Source organism: Manis pentadactyla, chromosome 5, assembly GCF_030020395.1.
Source record: "Manis pentadactyla isolate mManPen7 chromosome 5, mManPen7.hap1, whole genome shotgun sequence".
NCBI lineage: Eukaryota > Metazoa > Chordata > Mammalia > Pholidota > Manidae > Manis > Manis pentadactyla.
The window spans coordinates 168,515,393-168,541,496 of record NC_080023.1 but is presented as its reverse complement, the minus strand read 5'-3'; the positions used below and the strand labels follow the sequence as shown (position 1 = coordinate 168,541,496).

The 26,104-nt window shown below is 53.9% G+C and overlaps 1 protein-coding gene across 3 annotated transcripts in view; it reads right to left on the bottom strand.

Annotated features, from left to right (window-relative positions):
• Positions 1–8,378: 8,378 nt before the first annotated feature.
• The window catches only part of BCAS4 (breast carcinoma amplified sequence 4), a 52,965-nt gene continuing 35,239 nt past the window's right edge, over positions 8,379–26,104 (bottom strand). For 2 of the 3 annotated variants that reach the window (XM_036901978.2, XM_036901975.2), the window contains 2 exons: positions 8,805–8,923; positions 8,379–8,679 (listed from right to left, as the gene is read on the bottom strand). In XM_036901978.2, coding sequence (XP_036757873.2) covers positions 8,631–8,679; positions 8,805–8,923 — 168 coding nt within the window. In that variant the 3' untranslated portion in view covers positions 8,379–8,630. Of the gene's footprint in view, positions 8,680–8,804; positions 8,924–10,903; positions 11,471–26,104 lie in introns of those variants that run through there. The other variant, XM_036901977.2, reaches the window with a different exon arrangement.

Sequence of the window (26,104 nt, the reverse complement as noted above, 5' to 3'; positions counted from 1 at the left end):
CAGCTCTGTCCCCACTTAAGATCCAAGCAGGAGAGGGTTAGCCCCTTTACTGCCCTGTGGTTGTGTCTGCTACAAATGCCTGTCCCTGGGTAAAGATGCATACTGTTTCAGAAGAGAACAAAATGAGTGCCAGATGTGAAAATCTATCAAAGATAGAGACTGCCCCATGTGAAACACTGCTAGAAGCCATTACACTGCTTTGGCCGAGCAAGTACTGTATGGATGGGTGGTTCCCCTGCTTTGGCTGCACAATACCAGCACCAAACCCTTGATACGGGACCCCAAAATCATGTCTAGGTGATTTTTGCTATGCCACTAAAGCTTGAGAACCGCTTAGCTTGAGTGATGGGAAATCCCCTCTTCACTAACAAAATTCAGTAGAATATTGAATACATGAATGTCACGGAGCATCAGGGCAGCCTTCTCCCCCTCAGGCAATGGGCTTTTCTATCCATCGTGACCCTTGTTTCTAATCCTGTTGCTCACTTGATAAACAAATTGCAGTTATCTTTCACCAGAGTCATGCAAAAACATCTCAAAACTTCTAAACCCCCAGAAGATTAAATAAAAGGACAGCTCCCACCATTCTGAAATGGCATCCCAACATACCAGTTACCAATTTGCTGCAATGAGGTGGTCTAGAGACAGACTTGAACTGAGATAAAGTCTTGACAGTGAGTTAGTTGAGTTAGAAAATAAGGCATTTTCTACCAACTACTACTGAAAAGTTAGCTTGAAAACATCTTAAACTTGCACCAAAGGAGGTCACCATTTGGTAATTCTTTGTGTCTGCTTCTTGCCATCACCTTACTAAATAACTTACTGTAACTTGAATCTAGTAGAATCGCAGCTTGAGTGAGGGTTGTTTTCAAAAATCAGCAGATGAGGCTCAAGTTGCACATCCTGAAGATCCTTAAGTCATGATTTCAAAGGGCTCTGGGAGAAGGCAATGGGAAGGGCGCTCTATAATTTCTAGGACATGCCCTATGAATGGAATAAAGGACAAAATCTTCTGCACTATTTCAGTGAGTTGCAGGTGTGGTTTTTTTTTCAGACCACTATGTTCACATGAGTCTGTGATGTAAACCAACCCTCCCCGCCCTCAGGATGCCATCAGGCCTTAGAAAGGTGTAAGGTCATTTAAACCTAAACTGGTTTTTGCAGTAAAAATCTTGCTGTGCCTTTATTAATGTCTTACTACTAAGTGAAGCAAAATGGGTCTCCCAATAAACAGACTGTTCACCTTTTGGAAACTGACAAAGCAAGAAGCTAGAATAAAAGGGCATTTCCAATATACTTATAAGCACTATACTGACTGCCATCTAGACCACAGCAGAATGTGATGCTACACTGTATTGACAGTGTACATGAAGCAGCCATTTGGGAGCCTAGGAATTAAAGGTTAAGACCCTGTCTTGGAGACCGCTGATGAAAAGACTGCTGCATGACTTGCCGCACAGCTATGCAAGCATTCCCAGGAAGGAGGAGCAGAGAGAGGCTCAAACCCAGAGCCCTGTCCTGCAAGGAGGGGACCTCCACGCAAGGAGCATGACTTATACCTTGCCTAGGAGTAGACAGTTCCTAAAACACCTGGAGCTCAGCACACATCCTGAGCACATACTTACTCAACAAGCACTTCGCAAACACCACTGAAGCGTTCCTGGTAGTAGCTGTAGGACACTAGACCCAAGATGATTGGTGTCTTCAAAATGGTCCTGCCCCAGTCCCTCAACCCAACCCCCCAAAAAAGAGTCAAGGAGTATCAATTCCAGCTTTCAGGACCTGAAGGCTCAGAGAAGCTCCATGTCCCCGGATCCCAACTGGCAGAGGGCTACTGCTGCCTGACTCTGCAGCCACAGCCCCTGGAATTCGCAGCCACACCACAGTCTTCATCTTGGCTAAAGACTCTCCTCAGAAAGGCTTCCCTGCAAAAGTGCAAAGACGCGATCCCCGTCTCCAAGCCAACACGTCACACTTTCCTTGGTTCGGCATTTCCCAAACCGTACTCCCTCACACGGCCATCTCTGTCTTTTCTGCCACATCTGCCTAACAGCCACTTGATGTGCTTAGCATGTTTCAAACCCCCTTTTTGAGAAGGAAAACTATGTCTCTACAAAAAAGGACAACCAGCATAATTTACCATTAATGAAAGCTTCTATTAAATCCAAGACAAAACATACCACATTTTCACAACCTATTATTGCTTGCCAAGGACTGTGAGCCGGAAACTTACTGTTTGTTAAAAAGGAAAATCAGAAGGGTTTGGGGCACACTAGCACCAAAATGACACTTTTTCCTTAGGCCAGGCAAGACTGAGAGAATTGGATGACCTTGTGCCTCGGCGTGACTTGTTACCTCATGTATGCCAGGTGGCACCGAAGTAGGAATCTAGAGGTGGCTCTGGCTTGGGCTTGGGCTCAAAATGCTTCCCAGGGAAGTCTTTGACCATCAGTGATTAAGTCCCCTACCCAGCTTCAGACTCCTTTTTTATGAAACAAAAACTACAAATCAGACTGGGCTTAATAAAGGGCACAGGCAGGTAACTAGCTATGCGTGAGTACGGCAAGATGCTCAGTGACATCAGCAAGAGCTCAGGTCCTGTCCTGTCCTGCCACCCACATAGTTACTTTCATCCCAGGCAGGTGCCCTGGTTTGTAGGGCACTTCCCATTCACCTTCCCTGAGCGAGGGTTTCCCCTCTCCCACTACTGAGCAAGGGTCCTGACCTTGGAGCCGACTGGTCCACTCCAGAACCAGTTTCTGTGGCCGGTGGGCTTGGGCCAGAGCCACCGTGATCCACTGTGAGCTTCGGTTACCCTGACTGGCTTGGATCTATCAGCACCCCAATCTCTGGAGCTGCGGTGGAATCAATTCGACTCAAACCAGAAACCTACTCAAACCCAATTCCACACTATTCTCAGGTCCCAACGAGCCCTCAGGCAGGATGCAAACTGAATAAAAGTGCAGCTGCTGCCGCTGAGAAGAGGTAACAAATCCTTGAAAATCTCTGGACTGCTCTTCTTTGAAAGCAGAGTCCCAGCCTGGCCTGCAGTTTCTCCCCACCTGGGCAGCATTAAAGCCCCAGTGCCGAGGACCCTCCCAGAAACTCCGATGTAATTGGTCCGGGCTGCGGCCCAGCCGATTCCACTGTGCAACCAGCCCTGCACACCAGTTTGAAAGACGCGAGCGAACACGAGCTGCGGTGTGAGCTTTCCCCGGATTAACATATTTGCCACCAGCGCTTTCCTGTGTAAAACCCTTCAGTCTAGCACCCCCACTCAACAAACACCTGTCAGACCGCCTAAGAACCCCCGTCTCTACACTCAGAGATGCAACCCGTGTGTAGAAAACAACGTTCCACGTGCCAGCTAGTGCCCTCCTGCACCCTCGGCTCGCTGGGCAGAGGCGGCCATGGGCCTGGCAGAAAATGCTCACTCCACGCGTGGGCCCCCGGCGGCAGCCACACGCAGCTCCGGAAAATGCCAACAGAAAACGGCACAAACCTTGTTCGGGGCGCTCCTCCAGGTCTCCTCTGTCTCGTCCACCGTGGGCCTGCCTCCCCACGAGCGGAGCTGACGCAACACGGAGCGGTCCGCTCCTGGCAGAGCAGCTGCCTGGAAGGCTCGGTGAGAAAGTCCTTCCAGTTGGAGGGGGCCCGACCTCCAGAGCCAGGCTCGGCTGGCTTGGTTCCTCAGAGGATTCACCATATGTCTATACTGACCAAAAACATGGGTCCACTGCAAGCTCCTCAACTCGTTCCTCAAATGCAGCGTCATGGGGCCAGCAAAGCCCACTCACCAGAAGTCCCAGTAGGGAAGGCAGAAGCAGGCCTCAGACCCACAGCCCCTCCCCAGCTGCTTGCAAGCCTGAAATGCATCCAGCTGATGATTACTGACAAGAATTTCGAGGCTTTTGAATCCGCAGCAAGCCCACAGAACTCAGGGGAAATTCTGTGACAGCCGCCTGGAGTCAGAATTGCATTTATTCCTCCAAACCCCAAAGATGCCCATGGTCTTGACCATAAGACAAAGTGAGTCCAGCACAACTCGGAGCCTCCAGGGCCCAGCAACCTTCGGGGACCCCTCTGCATCCCCCTGGTGTCAGGGCTTCTGCCAGAGCCTCTCCCTGCAGCCAGTAGGGAGGCAGTTTTTAGCCATCCTGGAGCCCTCACTCAAGCTGTGGGCCAACTGGAAACAATAAGACTTATTGTAGGAAAACAAAGAAAAAAGACAAAATGGGATTTTGCTTTAACCTAGGAAGGAAAATGCCTTGATACCTCTAGCTGCCTGGGTCAATAAATCATCTCCAGAGAGTTGGTAATCCTGTAACTAGATACCTTTGGGGGTGTCTGCCTAGCTTCTAATCCTTCTCTCTGAGGACTCCCCTTTCCATCCCAAGGAGAGCTTTTATCATGAATGGATGTTGTATTTTTGTCTAATGCTTTTTCCTGCATCTGTTGAGATGACCATGTAGTTTTTTTTACCTTTATTACTAAGTGTGTTACATTGATTGCTGTTCAGATGTTAAACCAACCTTGTATTCCTAGGAGAGATCCCAGTTGGTCATGGTGTATAATCGCTTTTCTTGTATGTTGTTGGATTCAGTCTGCTAATACTTGTTGAGGACTTTTGCATCCATATTCACCAGGGACATTGGTCTGTAGTTTTCTTATGACGTCTTTGTCTGACTTGGTATGAGTCACTTGCAAAACGAGAGCCACAGAAAGTACACATTCCTATAGCAAGAAGTTCCCAGGGAATTTGGAATTGGGGCACAGAGATGCTTGCTAGCTTGCTGGTTGTTGGAACTGCAATGTCCATGCAGCTGCTGTCCTGCACCCAGCTGCATTTCTTCACATACCCCATGTCCTTGGAGTAAATTTCCATGGTCAAAGGCTCTCTGATCCTAAGGGTCTTGAATGCAAATTACCCACAGGGGCCAGGCAGGTAAAATAAACTAGTGGAACACTTTAAATACGAGAAAAACCTAGAGAGCATGGCCTCTCTAAAGTGACTCAGCTTCAGCTCATCGTTGCTCGCAAGAATGAGCCCAGATAGTCCAGTTTTAGAAGAAAAACTGGACGTCCAGCTCTTTATATGTTCTGTCTTAATTTTTAGTTGCTGCCAATTGATGTTGAGTTTTTTGAAAGAACACCAAAATATCAAAAACTATGAAAAAGTAAAAAGTGCAAAGTACATTTCTTACCCCAAATGGATTTTTGTTTATCCTTCCAGAGAATGTTGATGCCTTTCTTTCCCACACAGATAACGTATTATGTACATTTTTCTACATTTTGGCCTTCATATCTTGGTGACATTTCCATACCAATTCATAAAGAGCTTCTAATCCATTTTTACTTCATAGGATTCTGTCTGTCCATGTTATGTGTGGATGCACTACACCTGAACTAATCCCCTACTGATGGACACATAGGTTCTTGCCAACGTTTGGCTATTTCAATGCATAGTGAATAACCTTTTGCATTTATCTTTTGTCTAATGTGTGTATATTGGGAGGCTTAATATCTAGAGAGAGAGTTACTAGGTCCAAAGGTATATACATTTCTAATTTCATAAGTACTGCCAGACTTCCATGAGAATGGTGTCTCACCATCAGTGTAGGAAAATGCATTTTCTTCAACATTTCACCAACAGTGTAAAAAAAAAATCTCATTTTTTTCCAGCTGGATAGAGTAAAAAGTAATTCATTTAGTGATACAGATTGAGGTTGAGTATCAGTTCACATGTGTAAAATACCTTTTGCATTTCCTTTTCTATAAATACCTGTTCATATCCTTTGCACATCTATTTTTTCCTCTTATTTATTTGTAGGAGCAGTTTATACATTTATGGTGATTATCCCTTTATAATACAAGCTGCAAATATATTTTCCCCATTTGTCTTTCATCTTATTGGTCATTTGTCTTTTGAATTTGCTTGGGATTTTGTTGTTGTTTTGGGATTTTTGTTGTTAAGTTTTGTTTTTGCCATGCAGAGGATTTAAAATTTTGTATACAATCAAGTTTATCTATCTTTTATGGCTTCTGGATTTTGTATGATTCTCCAGTATTTCTGGCTCCTTCTTCTATAAATTCATTTTATACACTTAACTCCTCCTTAATCCATTTGGAATTTTGGAAATGTTCCTGGTGTCAGAGTGAGGTATAGAACTCCCTTTATTTCTTCCAGATGGCTATCCAGTTGTCTCAACATGAAAACATTTTAAAATAGTTCAGGGCAAACCACACATTTCTGCCAACCCGTGGGCCACTGTCTTGAAACCTCTTGCTTTGACAGACATGAAGTTCACATCTGCTGGGAAAGCGGGGTGGTGGCTGACCGGAGTCTTGCTCTCGAGGGCATTTGCAATTGCCTTTCTACTGGCATTCCTGACCAACAAGAGGCACAGGAGAAAGGAAGGGATCTCCCTCACCTAGGCTGCAAAGGGACCCGTGCAGTGGGCTGTGGGGCCTGCTCAAGTCAGTAGTCAGGCTTTCCTTTTCGTGACAGGAGGCAGGTCGGGCACTTTCTGTTAAAGAGATGCCTTTCGGGTCACCTAGCACAAGGACAGCACCACCAGAATAACAGCAGCTCAACGGGCTGAGGTTGGGAGTCCCTGGCAGGCTCCCCAGTATCTGCAGGTGTCCCTAAAAGTTCATTGTTTGGCACTGCAGCTCCCAGGAAACTTGAAATGGCAATTTCTAATTCATTAGTCACCTTTTCTCCATAGACACTTTCATGCAATCTCACCCCTCGTCCCTGACAGTGGGAGGGGGTGTCCCTAAAAGAATTCAAGGACAAAACTCTGAGAGAGCTTGCTGGACTCTTAGCAGCGTTCACTCTTCCCTGACTCGGTCTGGCTCTGAAGTTCAAGGGCAGCCTCTAAGTCACTCATTGTTGAGGCTCTTGGATGCCACTCATCAACTGAGAAAGGCAGCACACATCAGCCCTGTCCCCACCCAGGCCAGTCCCCGTGACAGCAGCCACCCAGTAGTAAGTGCCTGTTGCCAGGCCCTGAACCACGTAGTCACATACATCATCGTGCTGCATCTGCAGAACAACCCACGAGGCAGGTACCATTAGCCTCTGTATCTTCCTGAGGAGGAGGCTGGGCTCAGAGAGGATAAGCAATTAACCCAGGGGCGGACAGGACGGGAGTGAGATGTGCAGGAGACATGGTGCCACCCAGGCTGACCTCAGGGCCCGTAAGCTCTCAACCACGGCCCTGTGGGTCTCTACTTCAGGACACTTACGTTGCTGTGGCTTGATCATGTGACATTCCCTTTCGCCTCTCCCTGGGCCCTGGTTCAGGCTCTGGAAGGAGAAAGAGGCCTGGGCATCTCTAGCAAACAACATATACTCGGCTTTCCAGAAATTGGTGTCCTCATCGCTTGTCTGAAAAATTAACTGCCCATAGCATCTCCGAAGCAGACCAGGACCCAGTGACTATCTCAGCTTCCGTCATTAAAAACAGTCCTGACCAGTACAACGAAGCCACGAGGACTAACAAGCTGCAGCCACCGCCATGTACAGCCACGGGGATGCCTCCCACGGGCAGCCAGGCACAGAGACGACATCCTGTGTGTACAGATGCCACTCAGCCTCCAGTTGCACAAAGCAGACAGGCCAGCAACTCTGTGCACCCTGTCAGGCATCAGGATGGTGTTAGCCTGGTGGGGGGGAGGGGGAGGCACTGAGTGGCAGGCGCACTGGCGTGTGGGAGCGGGGCTTCCCGGTGCCGACAATGTGGGCTTGCTTGTTTCTGCATCTGGGTTACACAGAAGCGTTCAGTTCGTGAAAATTCCATGACCTATACAGTTGGGTGCACTTTTCTGTAGGTAAACTATACTTCAGTAATTTAAAATAATGCACACAAATTTTTCATTTAAAAAATTATCTCCACAGAAAAATGCCTGCTCTTCTTAAAACAAGGGATCCACCTGGATTGCAAACACTGTCCTAAAATTGGCAAGACTCAACCTTTTCCTTGGTTTTCCACTGTTCCCTCTCCTGATTCGTTGTGTAAGGCTTCCCTGAAATGCTAATGAAGGTCTGCAGTTGGGTGGGGTAGGCGGAGGGGTAGTTGTGCGTGTGTGTGTTTTCTTGGCTCTGTGAAGAGTTCCAGAAAACCCAGAAGGATCCATCACTCAAGTGAGGAATCTGGAGGTTCTGGACAATAGCAGGAAACTCATCTGCATGAGAAGAAATTAAGGCAAACCCATCTTTGAAGACCTCTGGAAATCCTCATGATCTGTCCATCCTTGCTTGGGAATCTACAGGCCAGAGCTAAAGAGTCCCCTCAGGCGAGGGGCGTCATAATGAGCAATGTGGATGGTCAGGGGCACCCTTTGAGAAAACATTTATACCCAGACCACACGTGTCCTCTTGACACCTTTATTGAGATGCTGCTCAGGCCTGTGGGTGCTGCGGTTCACAGGCAGACCGACCAGCAGGGAGGGGCCTGCAGCCATGGCGGCACTAAGTGAGCCCCATGATTTCCGCGCAAAGCCCTTCACACTGGAAAAGGGAAATTTGAGTCCCCAGGCTCCGCGCCAGGTGGCTCCGCAGACGTGACCGTCTCATCCTAGAACACCAGGCAGGCCGAACACTGGTGGGAAATGCCTCCTCCGGATCACCCCCGAGGCTCTGCCACACATGGGCTCCAACTGCTTCTGCAAACCCTGTGGTCTCACGTGAAGTAAGGGAGGAAATTCAGAAAGCCAATCAACAGCAAAAATCCCCCGCCCCGGCGTCCACCGACTCTCGCTTCCCAACGACGTCCCCGTGGCAGGACCACAAGGCTCACAGATGCCGATGGCAGCTGGGGGTTTGGAGCGTCGCTTCCCCAGCGTCCACAGGAAAATAGTCCTCGGTCCTGTACAGCGTGGGCAGCTCGTACGTCGGGGGTGCTGGGGTGGACGGTTTCTGAAATGATAGAAAATGACGTGTTCTGTGAGCCATTTGAATTCACTTTTTCTGTGACCCAAGAATTCCAGTTGAGGAATTCATCCTGCAGGGAACCTTCCTCATGTGACTGAAGTTTCCAGGCTCTTGCTTGTGATAGTCAAAGCCGGCCACCGGGGCAGGCCCATGTCCACCGTGGAGCACTCCACGGGCCTCAAGAACAGGCAGGGCCAGGTTCAGACAGAGAACGACCGAGAGGCCCGCCTCATGCTACCAGGCCGGAGGCAGGGGCCCCTCGGGCCTGCCCGCGTGGGCAGTGTGCACGCACAGGCCAGCTCCGCGCGGCAGTCAGGCACCGGGCCTGCTGCTGGGAGAGGGACTCGGGCGCGGCTGATTGGCCTTTCACTGGGGATCCATCTGTGCAGCCTGAAGTTTGTGCCATATGCATATGTTACTTAAAAAAAAAACATTTTAAGAAGCGCTTACTTATTTCTGGTGTGGATTTTTGTTGAGGGGACGTTGGGAACGGGGGGTGTTCCACCAAGCAACCCTCTCCAAGCTCCAGGCACATACACACCTTGAGGAAAACCAGTTTCACAGGGGGCCACCTCACAGGCTGCTTCTCCAGCTCAGCTGCCCCTGGACCCACCCAGGAGCAGCGACAGCTTTTGCCTGGGCCCACAGGAGAGTCTGACGTCACTGGTCTGAGGGTGGCCTGCGCACGGGGTCCCTCAAGCTCCCAGGTGACTCTCATGGGGAGCCAGGGCTGAGGGAAATGACTGTGACCCACTGGAGGAGGGAGGGGCCTGCTAGGCTGCTAGGCTGATGCTCCCAGTGGCCGGCCGGGAGATGGGCAGGTGTGTGGGGCTCAGGGGGTGCAGAGGGAGGAGGTCCTTCTGCACATTTGCATCCAGGGCCCCTGTCACCACCCTCCCCTCCTCGCCCGCAAATCCCTCAACTGTTCATCCCCTGGCCACCTCTGTGCCCGCAGCTGAGACCCAGCTCTGGCCAAGCCCTGTGTGCAGGCATAAAGCCAGGGCCAGGAGGTGAGGCTCTAGCCCGTGGTCGGCACCTGCTCTCCCAGAGCTCTGTGCCCCATGTACCCTGCCCCACTGTGCCCGTTCCCACAGCGACACAGTGCTGCCCGGGCGGGGCAGCTCAGGCTTGATGGCAGGGCCTATCCCACCCCCCCACCCCACCCCCTTCCAGGTGCTCACCGCTCAGCACCCCTGGCTTCTGTGCCCTGAAGCCGCCGCTGGAAAATGCAGTCCCAGTCACCCAGGGGGGCAAACCAACAGGAACCACACTGCCACATGGGGAGGGCTACAGGCCGGAGGCCCACCAGCCAGGGTAGGCGCCACCCCTCCTGGGGGCTCAGGGAGGTTTCTGGAGGCTGGGCCACTTGGGGCCTCAGCGCCCAGCAGGAGGGCTGCAGGCAGGGGAACAGCACGTGGCCAGCACTGTGGGCGTGCTGGCTTGGGGCACCGAAACAGCTCAGTCTAGTCCCAGGTCAGTGTGTGGATGCGGATGAAGCCAGTGAAGCCAGTGACCAGGAGCTTGTGTGTAACTAGGCGTGTGTTTTACAAAGAGCAGAACAGGGACTAGACTGTTGGGGAGCGAGGGGACCAGGGAGGAGGCTGCAGCAGGTGTCCCCAAAGGTGAGTGGCCAGATTTAGGGTGGGAGTGAACAACAGATTCTCCTGAGCCCCAGGGCCCCACATCAAGCCCTCTCTCTGCTGGAGTAGGAACTCATCAAAAGATTTCAAAGAAAGCAGGATATGCTCAGGAGTCGAGGGACCGAGCACCGCCCTGCGTCACCATCCCACAGCTGAAAAACCAGGGCGAGCTATTCACCTTGGCCAAAGGCCGGCCTCACAGAAGGACATTCCATCCAGTCAAGCCGGGGTCAGCCACTCATGGCTCAGCCTGCTTGGGGGGACTCGGGCACCGGGCCTATCCCTGCCCCCCACCCCCGGGCTGCCTCCCACCCCTGCAGATCAGATGCAGTCCCCCAGCCGCATCATGACCAGAGCACAGCTGGGAAATGAGCCGCGGACACATCTCACAGCCCGAGGGATGCAACCTGCGGGTGACCCCGCCGTGTTGAGTACCTTCACCCCGTTTCTCCTGATCACTGGCCATTGTGGTGTCTACAAAATGCAACATTCAGGTGAATAATGACAAGTCAAAGACCAGCTCTCTCGTCCTGACATGTGGTTAGGGGTCAAAGAGCATTTTGTGATCCTGAAAAGGCAGGTCCCTTCTTCTCAGGACCCTGAGGACTCAGGCAAGGGGAGGGGCCCGGGAGAGGTCCTCCAGGGTCTGTGACCAGGCCAGAGCCATGTGGCCTCCCCTGGGACTGCCGGGCCTCATCCCAGACCTGTTCTTTGGCATGGGACTTCTGCCTCCTCCCTCAAGGACCAAGCCTTCCAGAAAGGGGGAGATCAACGCAACCATGAAGGAACGAACGAGAAGTCATCCTAAGAGACTCAACGGCATCTCGGGATCCAGCAAGCTCCATGCAGGGAACTGGGGCGTCTTTCCCGGTGATGCAGGGGAATGTGGTCCCTGCATTTGGAAAACAAAGAAAAGGGGGATGCAGGGAGTGGTGAGCCTCCCATCCGAGGCCAGCCAGGCAGCGCGGGGATTACTAAAGAGCTGCCCTGTGCGCCGCTGAGAAGAGGAAGTCACCATGAGGATCCCACAGGGGCTTGTGAGAACCAGTTTGCCTTCCTTTTTCAAAAGGGTCCCCAACCTGGGAGGTGGGGGGACAGGCTGTGGAACTGGTGTAGCCCTCCTTCTGCTGACAACATCGTGGAGCACAGGAAGAATGTGGGAAAGTGGCTGGAGAACTAAGCCTGGAGTCAGCGAGGAAGCTGCCGCCCGTGAAGAGCCAGGGGCTCTGGGTGTGGCCTCGAGGGGAGAGCAGGCGGGCACGGGCGGCTTCGGGGCGCGCAGCCTCCACCTCCCAGCCTGGCACCCACATCCTGATTTTCCTGCAGGAACACCTGTGCCCGCCCCCCAAACCAGTCCCCCCTCCCACACCCTGCCACAGCTCACGCTGGGGGTGAAAGGAGGCCAGACCCCCCCTGAGCAGCGATGGGTCTGGGCCAAGCATGTGACCACTCTGGGCCAACGGGAATCAGTCCTGGGACTGTTGCTATGGAGACAGAGACACTCCCCCCACCCCCACCCAGGTTCCTGTGAGGATGACCCTTCTGCCACCACACTGGGGGCCTGAGAAGGTAACACGGAGAAGCAGAGCTGGGAGACAGAACAAGACAGCGTCCTGATAATATCGTTTGAGCACCTGAATCCAATTTTGCCTGAGGCTACGGTTGCCCTGGGATAGCTCCTGTCCCACGGGGATAGCGCCTGTTCCTCGGGCCATGGAATTTTCTTCTTTGCTTAAGCCAAGTTGACCCGGGTTGCTGTCCCTTGCAACCAAGAGTCCTGCCTTAAGCAAATAATAAACCCACAGTGGTGCAGGGAGAGCTTGGAAACCAGCAGCTTGAATCAGCAGGTGAGAGCTGGTGTGTGAGGCTAAAAATAGCCAGATGCCCCAGATGCTGTTGGGGAGAAGAGAACCCCATCCCAGGGGCCAGGTCCAACAGCAGGCACACGGGGATGTCATGGGCACCCAGCCTTGTCACGGCTGTTTTCTCGTGGATCTTCACGGCAGCCTGCAACACCAGGGGTGGTCCCCGGGTCTCAGAGGTGGCAGGGGCCGGGGAACCATGAGGCTAGGGTCCATCCAGGTCTGCCGAGCTACAAACCCAGCCCCTGACCATCACCGCACAGGGCCAGACCCAAACCCTTGAGAATCTCAGAGGGGCCTTGGGAGATCGGTACCTCCCACCCCTCGCATAAGCCCCCTCTGGGGGCTGCCAGGTAAGCAATGTTCAGCTCCACCTCCCTCCCCCAGCCTGCGGGCAGGAATGTTCCACCAGCCTGGGATAGGATGGGAGAACAGGAAACTTGACCCTGAGGTCCGGGGCTCTGCCCGTGCCCCCTCCCTCCCAGGCTCCCTTCTAGCCTCCTGCTGGCCGACCTCGAGAGAGGGGCCTCTGGGGCCCCAGCCTGGCAGCTCCCCACAGTCTACACACACTGCCCCATCTTCACTGCCACCAGGACACTTGGGTTCCCGGCCCACACACCAGATGCATGTGTGCTTGGCCTGCTTCATGATTTTTTAGAAAATGCAATTAATTGCAAACATGAAAAAAAATCAGGAAATTTCTCATGAAAACCAGACTGTCAGCTTCTCTTGGAAATCAGATGATCTGGCAGCTCTGGGCCCACAGCTCCTTGTGGGAGCACAGGGGGCGGTGTTCTCCTGTGGCCCAGGCCCCACCCTCCACTTCACCATTTCTATAACCTGCAGCTGCCAGCAGGTGCCTCGGAGTTGGGCCCCCTGCAGTCTGCGCCATGAAGCAGGTTCTTTTCTGGCAAAGACTCCAAACGGGAGAGCCTTGGGCCCTGCCTGAGTTCAGGGCTTCTCTCCTGAAGTTCCGACTCCCCAGTCAGATCACTGTCTTCTAAAGCCAAGCTCATGTACCTCAGGGCCTTGGCTTGACCTGTGCCACCCACCCCCAACTCCTGTTTCCAGAAATCCCCCACAGCCCCTTGTAAGTCCTGGCCCACCTGTATCCCCCTCTGGGGAAGCCCCAGTTGCACATCCTCACCCTGGCCGGCTTTCTGTTCAGGCCAGGGTCAGCAAAGTTGTTCAGTGAAGGGCCAGATAGGAAATTGTCCAGGTTTTGCAAACCAAATGGTCTCTGTTGCAACTACTCAACTCTGCTCTTGTAGCACAAGCAGCCACAGACAATATGTCAACTAATGGCATGGATGTGTACCAATAAAACTTTATTTACAAAAAGAGTGTGCCAGGCCATAGTTTGCTCCTCAGTTAAATCTGTATTCTTAAACAGAACAGGAACAGCAGACCCTTCCCCATGTATCCCACACAAGTGTGCACTGAGTCACAGGTCACCAGACACAGACTGTAGGATTCAGGGCCAGGCCCTCCTTCCTACTGTCCTCACGCCTGAGTGCTACTGGGCTGCTCTTGGGCCTGTCCTGGCTCAGCCAGCATCCTCCCCACCAAAAGAAGCAGGCCACACCGCAGCCCTGTTCAAGGGCTGGGTTCTGTGGATCTACAGGGTCAGCCCCAGAGCCTGGTCAACCCCTGGGGGGCTGAGGCCCCAGGCTAACCATGTGTAGGAGCTCAGGTGCCTGGAGGCCCACTCTCATCCCCCAGGTCACCAGGCACACCACAGCCCACAGGGCTTGGGAGACTGCAGAAACAACTCCGCTTCCCGGGCCCCAGATTCCACACACATTAGCTTAGAGCACTCCTTTCAGGCGGGGCTTCCTCGGCCCCTGGAGCGTCACTTTTCTCTCCATGAAATGCGGATAACACCAGCAACCTCATGGCATCCTGCCTGAAGCACAGTGATGCTGGAGGTACTGCAGCCACCTTGGGACCATGAGGACTAAAACCACATGCTAAGGATGGCAAAGCAGCAGCCAGGAGTGGCCTGGGTCCCTGAGGACTCCCTTGAGAAGTCCCATCAGTTCAACTGGCCACTCAAAACTTCTTGTCACATGAGGAAAAAACATAAACCCTATTTGGTTAAACCACTTGAGTCAGGTTTTGTCACATGGCCGAGTGCAGCCTGACTGACACATGGTGTTATTCCCATTACCACTCCATTGGGCAGTGAGCCACCCAAGGTCATCCAGACAGTAAATGGGCAGAGCCAGGACTCAACCCAGGTTGTTTAGGTAATGAGATGGGGTGATCTCCCAAAAGGTGATGTAAAAGCAAGCAGACAGGGGGAGGAGAGACAAATTTCAAAAGTAATTCCAAAAGGTATGTAAGAATTCCAAGTAATGTATTTAAGTATTGTCCCCTTCAAGAGCTCAAGCTTAACTGTCCGACCCTCCCTCTGAGTGGGGGCTGCACTCAGTGCCTTGCTTCTGAAGAGCACCACGTGCAAATAAGGCCAAAATAACTGCCCTGTGGAGAAACCTGGCCGGCACTAGCTCAGCCCAGTGGTCAAGGCCACCATCAGCAGTAACACATCTTGTTGACAGCTGGGACTGTCCCATGTGACTGGGATGTGACTGCCTCTGTGGTCTTCCTCCCCCAAACCTACAACCGCAGTCTAGGTTTCTGGTCTAATCTGATGAGAAAAACATCAGATCAGCCCTAACAGAGGGATATTGTACAAAATGCCTAACCAATATTCCTCAAGACTGTCAAGGTCATCAAAACCAAGGCAAGTCTGAGACCTGTCATAGACCAGAGGCAGCTCAGGAGACAGGATGACTAGATATAAGATGGTTGGTATCTTGGATGCAATCCTGGAATAGAACAGGACATTAAGAAAAGCTAGCAAAATCTGAATAAACTGTGGAGTTTAGTTATTAGCAGTGTAACAAAGTTGGTCCCTTAGCTATGATAGTGCATCACAGTAAAGCAGATGTTAACAATAGGGGACACAGATGAGGGGCCTATGGGAACTCTTACCGCAAGTTGTCTCTAATTCTAAACTTAAAAATGTATTTGGGGAAAAAAAGAAAGCAACAGATAGAAGAAACAGCCCTGTCAGTCGGCACAAAGCCTCTAGCCTCTTTCAGCTCATCCACAGTGATGGAGTGCTGAGCGCTTTCTGCACCCAGCCCATCGTGGGCCCTGCAGGTTCACCGCCCATTCGTCCTCCCAGCAGCTGAGGAGGCAGGTGTCCTTAACCCCACTTTGCAACAGAGGAAACTGGGCTCAGAGATGCAAGGCCCAAGATCACCCAGCTGGGAACCGGCAGAGCTGGATTTGAGCCCAGGCTCACCCAGCATGAGGATCTGCGCTGCCCCAGCCCCGAGTCAGGACACGGGTGACCCCACGGCTCAGTGGGGCTGGGGGTGAGCTCTCATTCTAGGACCCAGGGTGTCCCTTCAGCATCTGCTTTCCAACTGGGGGCCCTCAGGAGTGTCCCATTCCAGCTACTCAGAGACCGCCGGCTGGTAGCCTTGGGTCGGCATCTGGCTCTCAAACAGGACTGGTTTGCCTCATGCAAATTTAAATATGAGTTAGTTGCCATCATAGAAGAACTGGGATGTTTCGAATAAATATCAAGTTCCCATTTCTCTTGAACAACAGAGCTATCCGGCCACGCTGGGCTCACATTCCTGCAGGGTGCAGGCAGCTGGCCCTCTACACAGGGCATGTACTGTCCGGTTTGCCACCGTCCCCACCCGGCCTGACTCACTCTCCACAGGACCTGCTGAGCCCTGTGGGCATCTGAGCTGGCAGTGGCTGTGGGCTCACGTCACATCGCTCAGACGAGTCTCCTTAGGGCCGCGGAGGAGATGGCTGGAGAAGGCTGTGCTTCCAGTCTCAGGCCTGGGGCTCCACAGGGTAGGAACCGTGGGTCTGGGGATCCCTCCAAGACCAGTGGCTGCTGCCCTTTGCCTGTGGTCTCCTCAAGAGCTCCCTGAGCCCAGGGGGCAGGGGGCAGGTACTGTGGAGGAGAGGGTGGGTCCTGTGCCCAGGGTCACACACCTGATAAAAGGCTGAGCCAGGATTCAAACCAGGCTTTTCCGAGCTCTTGGCACTGGCCACCTGCACAGCCAGCCCACAGGACCTGCCCCCCGCTGCCCGTGGTCCTGGCCCAGGGCTTTCTGCACCCCAGGCCACGCCTGGCCATTCTGCCTGAGATGTCTGTGTCTGCTCCAGGGCCCCATGTCTTCCAAAACACAGACAAGCTGTGAGCAGAGCCCCTCCCACATGTCTGTAAGCAGCCCCTGCGTGTCTGATCCTGTCCCAGGACTGGGCCGGCCAGCTTCACGGTGCCTGCATGGCAGCAGCCCCCTCCCCTCAGACCCTTCCTGCCCAGGGCTGCTCCCAGCCTCTGCCAGCCTGGCAAACAGAGCAGCTGGTGGCATGGGAGGCTGATGAGGTTCTGGTGACACAGGAACAGGGCTGGGGGCTCCCAGATTGGGCAGCCCCTGCCCAGGGTAACCTAGCAGCAGGGCCAAGCTGGTGGAATCTGATTACAGGTGATGCTGACCCCGGGCAGTAGCTCTAGAAGGTTCCTGCTTTTAGCTGGAGGAAAAGCATTAACATGGAAACCAGTGGAAGTGGAGCCCCTAGAAGTTCTGCCAAGAGGCTGGCTCCTAAATCCAAACTCATGTGGCTTGGGAGGAAAACAGGACAGCTAGTGAGGGCAGTCGTGTCACAGCCTCCTCCAGAACTAGAGCTCCCAGGACCCAGCTCCTGACCCAGAGCCCCTTCTCTCCAGCCTTGGCCACGGGACTGTGCCGTCCAAGCCCCCAGCCCCTCCTCTCGCCGGCCCTCCTGGAGTCCCGGCTCCCCAGCCTCCAGCTGATGCGTTACATTGGAGTCATCCCGTTCGAACATCCAGGCACCTGGGCTTTGCTTCTTAGCACATGGCACTGGCTGGAACTGTCTTTTTACCTTAACTTGTATATATATTTTTAATTGAGCGCCTGCTACATACATTCCACAGACCCATTTCTGTGTAGGTGTCACAAAACCCTTTGGCAGATGAGGGAACTGAGGCTTTCAGTAGTTAGGTGACTCACTGCAGGGCCCATCCGCTCACCGGAACCTCTATCAACGCAGTTCACCCACCTTTGACTCCTACTCACAGACTGACCCTCAGTCCCATCTGCTGATTCTTCCCAAACCCGTCTCTCCCTCCTCGCCGGGGCGCTCCCGTCTATGCCTCCTCGCAGCCTCTGCTCTGGCCTCAACCCGTTCACATGACAGCCTGCGAGACCGTCTTAAAAACTAGATCTGATCCTTTGGTAACTATCTTGTGGGGGGAATAAAATCCAACTCCTCGCCGTGGTCTCAGGCCCGGCCACCGCGGTCCCTCACGGGCTGTCCTGGGCCAGGCCCAGACCACAGGCGGGTCCCACTTGGCCGCCACTGGCCTGTTTCTTTACTAGTATTGTTGCTTTTGTTGGTTGGTTATGTTCTCATATTTTTAAGTGAAATGCCACGGCTCTTTTAAAAATGGATTTCAAGCTTCTCTTTTTAAGAAGCTGAAGTTCTGGCTCACTGGGTGGTGATGACAAGCCGGCCTGAGCAGTGGCTGCTCCCTTTACAGGGGACAGGTGCTCTCACCTGCGAGGTCCCCAGCCCCGTCCCTCCCTTCTGCCACCTGCCTGGCCCCTTAGAGCTGAGATCCACCTGACTCAGCCTGACTCTCTACCCTTGGTCTGTCACCTCCTGTCACCCACACCCCTCCTGTCCTGGGCCTTCTTTCTGACATGGACTCCACTGGGGTCTGTCCTGACCTGGGACCTTTGCACCCACTGTGGCCCTCAAGACCGTATCCCCAGGTCTTCTCGTGCTGCTTCCTTCCTTCCTCAGACCCTCGGGAAGGGCCCCAAATTCACCTCCCCTCCTTCCCTGCAGAGCATATCTTGTCCACCTTTCCTCAGTTAGTCCCCCCACAGGGCTGAGACCCATGCGGACAGGAGCATGTCAGTCTTCAGGGCCACAGCCCCAGTGGCAGCAAAGCCTGGTGCACAGGAAACTCTCAGGCAAGGAGAAATAAACACGCCCAATACCAGAGGTGGAGCAGGAAGGGCCTGGGGCTGGCCTCCCACCAACTCAGGGCTCAGGAGCCCAAGCCCAACTGCGACAGTCACCTCCAGATAAGGACACCTACAGGGGCCCCATTCTGGAGTCACTGGGTGGCTCAAGGCTGGCGTCCCTGCCCTGAGCTGGTGTCTGACCCACTAGCGGAGATACAAGGTCACATTTAAAATAAAGCACTCACTAAAAACAATGCACTGCCCTGGAGAAGAGCCTGAGACAGAAATGTGTGGGACAAAAATCTGGTAAATTCCAAACCAAGTCTGGAGTTTGGCGAACAGTACTGGCCCAGTGTTGGTATCTTGCTTTTGACAGCTGTGCCTTGGTGGGCAATGGAAGGTGACAACGGAGGAAACTGAGTAAGGGGCGACAGGAACCCTGTATTGTCTTCGCAAATTTTCTGCAAGTGTACAACTATCCAAAATGAACAGGTCATTTAAAAACAAATAAAGTGCATCCTAGCAGCATATGCAAAGTGCTGAGGGAACAACACACATAATGAGCTATTAAATATCATCAATAACAATAGAAAGAGCAGCCACCACAACAATCCTGCATGAGGATATGACTGTAAATCGCGTTTGATGGAGGTGGAGACAGACTCGGCAGGCTTGGGAGCCCACTCAAGGTGCGCCGCTTGATGGGACGGGCAGGGCCAGCTTCACGGGCTTAATGCTCTGCTGCGGCCTGCTTGACAGGCTTCAGCTTTGACAAAGGGGCCCTACATTTTCACTTTGTGCAGGCCCTGCAAATTCTGCAGCCAGTCCTGGGGTCTATGCATTCCCAGGGTGGGTGTTTATCCTGCACCACGCCCCAGGGAGGTCATTTGAGGATAGCCCCGTGGACAGCGTGGGGCCAGCTCTCCTGGCTAAGAAAACACTATGAGGCAAAGAACAGCGGCGGGAGCAATGGCGGGACTGGGGGCGGGGGTGCCACTGGCAGGTGCATCTCTGTGTAGGCAGGATGGGCCCTGGCCTCGAGCAGAGAAAGGAAGATTCCTCCCCAGCTCAGTTGAGCAGCCTCCTTGTCACAGTGAGATTCTCCACCTCCCCACAGGGGCCTGGTCTTCCCAGGTTTCCGCCATCGGTGTCCCACCTGCAGGTTAGTGTCCGTGAGCCCAGGTCACCAGCTGGCTGAGGTCCGGCAGCTGGCCTGACAGGCCGCACACGGCTCACTCTGAGGCTGGTTACCAACAGAGTCCCCGGAGGTTGTGTTGCCTGGCCTTGAAGGAGGTGGGCTCCACAGAAGAATGCTCAAAGTAGCACCAATTAGCTCGGGGAAGCAGAAAACAAACACGGACAAATGGACCGGTTTGCTGGGGTCCCCAGTGTGAGCAGCTGTTTTGCCATTAAGGCAAAAACAGAGGCAGCCACCAGGACCAGCAGGTGTTAAGGAGTCGCCTACAGGCCGCATGCCCCTGCTCAGCCTAGAGCAAGACTCTTCCCTGGTGCCGAGCAGCCACCGCCAGCCGCTGAAGGACCAGCTTCGGAGGGAAGGCCCAACAGTCACCTACACCCTTCTCCCCCATTCCAGGCATCCAGACAGCCCAGGGCCTCTTCTCAATCTCCCCTGTCCTCAGACACAGGTGCACCCAGAGCCCTGGTCTGTGGCCCGAATCTCAGTCTGGGTACCAGTCTTCCTTCACCAGGGAAGCGCTGAGCAGCCTGATGGGAAAGTGGGGTGGGCTAGAAAGGGGATGGCAGGGGTGGGGGGTGCGGGCTGGGGACAAGTAGGAACTAGGGAGTCAGTCCTTGGACTCAGGACCCCTCCAAACCAGAGCCAAGTCACTGTTAGCCTGAAAGCCCCCGCCACCACCACCAACGCCCTCCCTTTGTGAAATAATGACACTCTACAAGGACAAGGGCCACCTCAGCAGGCAGGTCAGTCTCTGTTGCACAGACTCCATCTTGCCTTAGGGGTATCGCTTCACTCTTTCCTCATTCTATTCAGGATGCCTGGAAACCTCTGGTCTAACCCTCCACCCAGCGCTGAGCCCTGGCCTCAGTGAGGTCCCAGCCCGCTACGGCTGCAGAGAGAAGAGGAAGGAGGTCCTGAGCACATGCCCCCACCCCAGGCTTCCAGCCCCAGTCAGCCCCAGGCCCCCGCAGCGACCTCGCCCGTCTCCTTCCTGGCCCTATTCCTGCGCCCAGAACAGCACCAGTACACAGCAGATGCGTAATCAATACATGCTCGGTGGTCGCTCCAGAGCCCCTCTGCCTCCTGGGCAATCTGGCTCAGCCTCAGGGCTGCAGCCACTAGGCCTCGCTGACGCCTCCAGCCCTGAGCCCCCAGTCCTCTCTCCAACTGGGCACCTCTGCTAGCGCATCCGGACGGACCCTCACTTCACACAGCGACTTGGATGAACCTCTAGGGAATTCTGCTGAGTGAGAAAAGCCAACCCGGAAAGGTTACGTGCTGTATGATTCCATTTACAGAATGTTGTTGAAATGGCAAAATTTTAGAAATGGAAGGCAGAGTAGCAGCTGCCAGGGGTTGGCCTGGGGGAGGCAAGGGGAGGCTGCTGGCACAGGGCATGGAGAGAGACCGACCCCGTGGTGCTGGAACCACCCAGTGTCTTGGTTGGGGTGGCGTTGCAGCAACGGGAACCGAAGAAAAAGAAAACTGTAGAGACCTGATACAATTGTATAGAAGGTGGGACTCACACAGCTGAGTACGAGTAAACTGGGAAGAGCAAAGATAAACAGATCGGATCGATGTCCACATCCTGGTTGTGGGCCGTACCGCACTTTTGCAAACTGTTACCATTGGGGAAAAGTGGGCAAAGTATATACTAGGGATCTCTCTGTATTGTTTCTCATACTGCATGTGAATCTACAATTCTCTCAATAGAGACTTTGAACTACACCCACACGCAGAATAGACCATGTTTCCCCACCTCCACCCCAGCCATCCCTCATCCAGGCCACCAGCATCGCCTAACCTCTGGCCTCTCAAACCCAGCCAGATGCAGGGCAGATGGCTCTCAAAGCCTCCAGGGGCCTCCAGGGCAGAGGCCTTGCATGGGCCCACGGCCTCCAGCCCCGGCTCCAGCACGCTGCCCACTGGGGCCTCACTGCTCCCTCAGCTGCTGAGACCCCTGTACTCGCCCTGCCCTGCCCCCTCGAGACGCCAGCCACCTCACGCTGTCCAGCGTCACCTTCTCAGTGAGGCCTTCCCTGACCACTTCCCAGCCGCACACCCAGGTCTCCCAGCCCTTCTCCACTTTACTTTCCCCCTTCCTTTGAGGCACATTGTGTATTTCACCACACCAGCAGCCACCCGAGGGCAGGAACACCCCGTGTGCCCCATTCCCAAATCCCTCAGGTGGCAGTGGTCCCCCCTCCAGCTGTGTGACCTTGACCAAGTTCCTTAACCCCCCGGTGCCTCGGTTTTCTCATCAGGAAACAGGGCACCCAACAGTACTACCTAAAGGGTGTTATGCCCGTATCACTGCAAAGGGCTTAGAAAACAGCAAGTGCTTGATGAGCGCTGGCTAATTTCATTATCATGGCTCCTGAATTCATAGTCTTTTTACATGCCGTTGTTAATTTGTGAATGGCCCAAGTGTACAATTTTATAACATTGCTTTTCTACTATTAAACGCATTCAGTTTCAAAACATGAACAGTTAAACTAAATTGCAATTGAGGAGCCAGTTCTGGTATTGCCTTGACTTTTAATTACATGGATCCTCAAAAATTTTAAGTGCCCAGACATCTGCCAGCCACTAAAAGGTGTGGCTCATCTATCAATCAGGACACCTGGCTCACAGTAGGTGCTCCATAAATGCCCGCAGGAGGCCATACCAGGTACAAACACGCTGGTAGGCAGCCAGCCCGTGAGCAGCGCTCAGCCTGTGGGCTCCCATTTGTCACAGCAATGCCTGTGCGACCTGAGCCCCTCTTGCCCACCGCCCATACAGGCACCACTCGGAGCATCGCCTGAGGTCTCTAGAGCCCAGGCCAGGCCAGACACAGGAGGGAAAGAGGCAGGGGGGCCACAGTGCTGAGGTCCCCACCCTTGGTCACAGTGGGTACCTCCCGAGTTGTGCTCAGCGAGGTCCTGTGCTGAAGCAGCCCCTCCGGCTGCAGCTCCTCACTCCACGGACCAGCCAGCAGCCCCCCTCTGTGACTGAGGTTCCCCGGTTAATCAGGACTTCCCAAGGAACAGGAACTTTGGCCTTGACTCTGGGTCTGGCAATGTGACAAGGAGTGATGGTATCTGCCGAACAGGCACCTGGATGAATTCACTGCTCAGCGAGATGTGGTTTATTCTCCTAGCGGAAAGTTGCTAATGAATGGAGCCAAGTTCAAGAGCTTCCCAGGCTCCTGGGGCATCAAAGGAATCACACTTTCTCCAGACGCCTGAACCCGAGCTGCAGACACCATCCAGGTATCTGCACTAGTGAGGGGCTCATCTCTGCTCACTGTATCACTCCAGAACCTGACAGCTGGTCTGCTCACAGCCGCCCACCCTCACCCCAGGACACCGTGCGACCCAGTGCCAAGCTGTCCCCTCCCAGAGTCCTTCTCTGTGTCAGTGACTTCCCCGGACCTCTCCTCCCTCCTTTCCTGCCATGCACAGAAGTCAGAAGCATGCACCCGCCTCAGAATTATCTGCTAATAGCACCTGCTATTAGCCTGTGAGTTCTACTTTCTGGGGAGACCCCAAGCTCAGCCAAGGACCCAGCTTACCCACTTCATCATCCATCAGTGCCCAATTCACAGCTGTTGTTAACAGCTCCCACATACCAAGTCTCACTACACACTAAGCATGTCACTTTCCAGGTGCCCGTATGTCCGAGACGACACCAGGGCTCCAAGAGGGGCAGTGGATGTCTATAGCGCCACCCAGCCAGCAGGGCAGACCCAGGCTGAGACCTGATGGTGTCTCCATGCCACACAGTCGGGTGGCCTGCTTGGGCCCCCAGTTTTCCTCTGTCCCTCTGAGGAGGGAGGGATCCTGGTGCCCTTGTGGGGAGAAGAGATGCAGGCGGAGGGGTGAGGAGTTGGGGGACATGGTGAGCTCGGTGGCTGTGTGTGCAACCCAGGAGACAGACGGGCACAGAGACTCAGAGACATGGAGAGGCAGAGACACACAGACGAGCACGTCAGAGACGTGTTCATGCGGCAGGGGCCACACCCAAGCGGCCCCCAGTGTGTCACATGACCACATGGTCCGTGGTGGGGAGGGAGCAATGCAGACTTGGAGGGGGGCCCAGGATGCCTCTGGTGCCTGTCCCCTGGTGTCCCAGCATCCCCTGGGATGTGTGCTCAGGCAGAGGGCTGGTGGAGGGTCCCATTCCTGGGCCACCACCTCAGCCAGGCTGTGGTCTGCTGTGACCAGCTGGGCAGGCTGGCCCTGGTGGGACGGTGGCTCGGGGAACAGCAGGCTGCCCTAGGGAACTGCCCATGGTAAATGGGCACCTGAGAGTAAGGGGGCAAGTGGACCGTCAGCCTCTCAAAAGGGAACTTCATACAATGTGAATCCCAGCAGCCGATCCTCTGAGCAACTGCTGGGCCCGTGCTGTGTGCCAGGTGAATCCTGAGGTGGCAGGGAGCTCAGGACAGGACCCCAGGACACTCCAGAGCCAGGACGCAAAAGCATCTGGACTACTCCTCTGAGCTTCTCTGGCCAACCGTGGGCCAGCAGTCTACCTCTCCCTGCCTCGGTTGCTTTTCTACAAAATGGGGCCAATGATGACAGCCCCTCCCAGCTGCAGCTCCTCACTCCACTGGCCAGCCAGCAGCCCCTCTCTGTGACTGGGGTTCAGCAAGCAGGACCCAGGTCAGTCCAGAGCACCAGGTGGCCCCTGCCAGGGGGGAAGTCCTCAGTGAACCTAGCTCTTTCTTGTATGAGTTGAGAGCCTCAGCACCTGGAATGGTGCCCACAGCAAAGGAGGTACCTGATAGGAATTTGCCCAAATAAAGAGGGACTCAAGTGTGTCAAACCTTCACGATCCCATGAGGTTGGTGCGCTGTTGCCCCACTTCACAGAGGTGAAAGGCCACAGAGCTAGCAAGCAGCCCCGCCAAGGTACACCCCCAGGACTGTCGGCTCCAGAACCCACACTGTCATATATTTTGAAACTTTTTATTCTGGCTATTTTCTATATTTACAGGAAACAGGCAAAAGCAAAGAGGCAGGCTATGATGAACCCCATGTGGTGCCCAGTTTTGACAGCTGTCAGTCTTCTGGTTCAGTGGTTCTTCATGCAGTGCAATTTAGCCTCCAAGGATATTTGGCAACTTCTGGACACTTTCAATTGTCAACTGAAGGCTTCTAGTGGGTAGAGACTGGGGATGCTGCTAGACGTCAATTGATGCACGGGGCAGCCCCCATCCCAGAGAATGATCTGACCCCAATGGTCAGTAATGCCCAGGTTGCAAAACCCAGATCTGAGCCTGTTTCTAAACTAACCCCCCACCACCAAGTGCAGTGGGAGTCTGGTCTATGCTCTTGCGTGGAGGGCAGGGTTCAGCGGGGCAAGTTTTTAGATATGGGAAACTGGGGGGCAGAATCTTTGAAGGTGACCTTGAGGGTGACATTCTGGCTTGGAAACAGGGTGAAACCTGCATTTGTCAACACTTCACATAAGACTGAGGAAACACTGTATGTCTGGCTCAAAAAGTAGGGGTGCCTGACAGTATTCACGGGGTAGAGGACCCTTACCAACCACCTCCCTTGGCACTGCACCCAGGGAGAACCCCTTTTGAACCAGCCTCTGGGCCTTTGCACACCTCACAGCCTAGGTGATGATGTCTCCCCACCTCAAATGGCAATGGCCGGGTGGGGCATGGAAAGGCGGTGCCACATACATGAGGTTCCCATCCGGGGCTCTTCAGGGTGCTGCCCAGTTGCCACCATGCAGGCACTGGGACTGGGACCCATCTGGCCAGAGTGAGCTTCCTGGGCAGCCTGGGTTCACAACCACCCCAAGTGGGCACAGAGCAGCTGCTGAGGTGTGGGGTGGGAGGGTACTGGGGCACAAAGGCTGGTGGGGAGCAGGGAGTGGTTCCCAGCACAGGATCCGTGGGCAGGACTGGAGCTCACAGCGTCCGATCACGCCTGCCGGCGGCCTCTGAATCTTGAGGCCAGTCCCCACAGCTACGGCACTGGCTCCCTCCCTGACCCTCAGTAAACAGGCATTGGACCCGCACTGGCCAGGCTCTGCAGTGGGCATTAATTCACCACAGATCCTTGCCAAGGCACAGCGGGAGGCCAGTGGGCCGGCGAATAGGCTCCCTGAGATTTTGTTAAGGCTCAGATTTGTTTTCAAAATCAATTGATTTCATATGAAAATCCCCAACCTCTCTTCAAAAAAAGCCAAGGTCAGGCCACTCTGAGCCTTTATTCCTGGCAAGAGTTAAGGGCACATGCCTTTTCAATTGGCTACAGTCCCCACCTGGCCCCTTTGCCTCACTCAGGGCCCAGTGTTTGAGTTTCAACCCCTGGGGCATGAAGAACGGAGGGCTCTGGAATCAAAGGGCCAACCCCTGACTAAGTAAAAATGTTTTAACTCCTCTGAGCATCAGTTTCCTCCTCTGTAAAGTGGGAATGTAACAGTACCCAT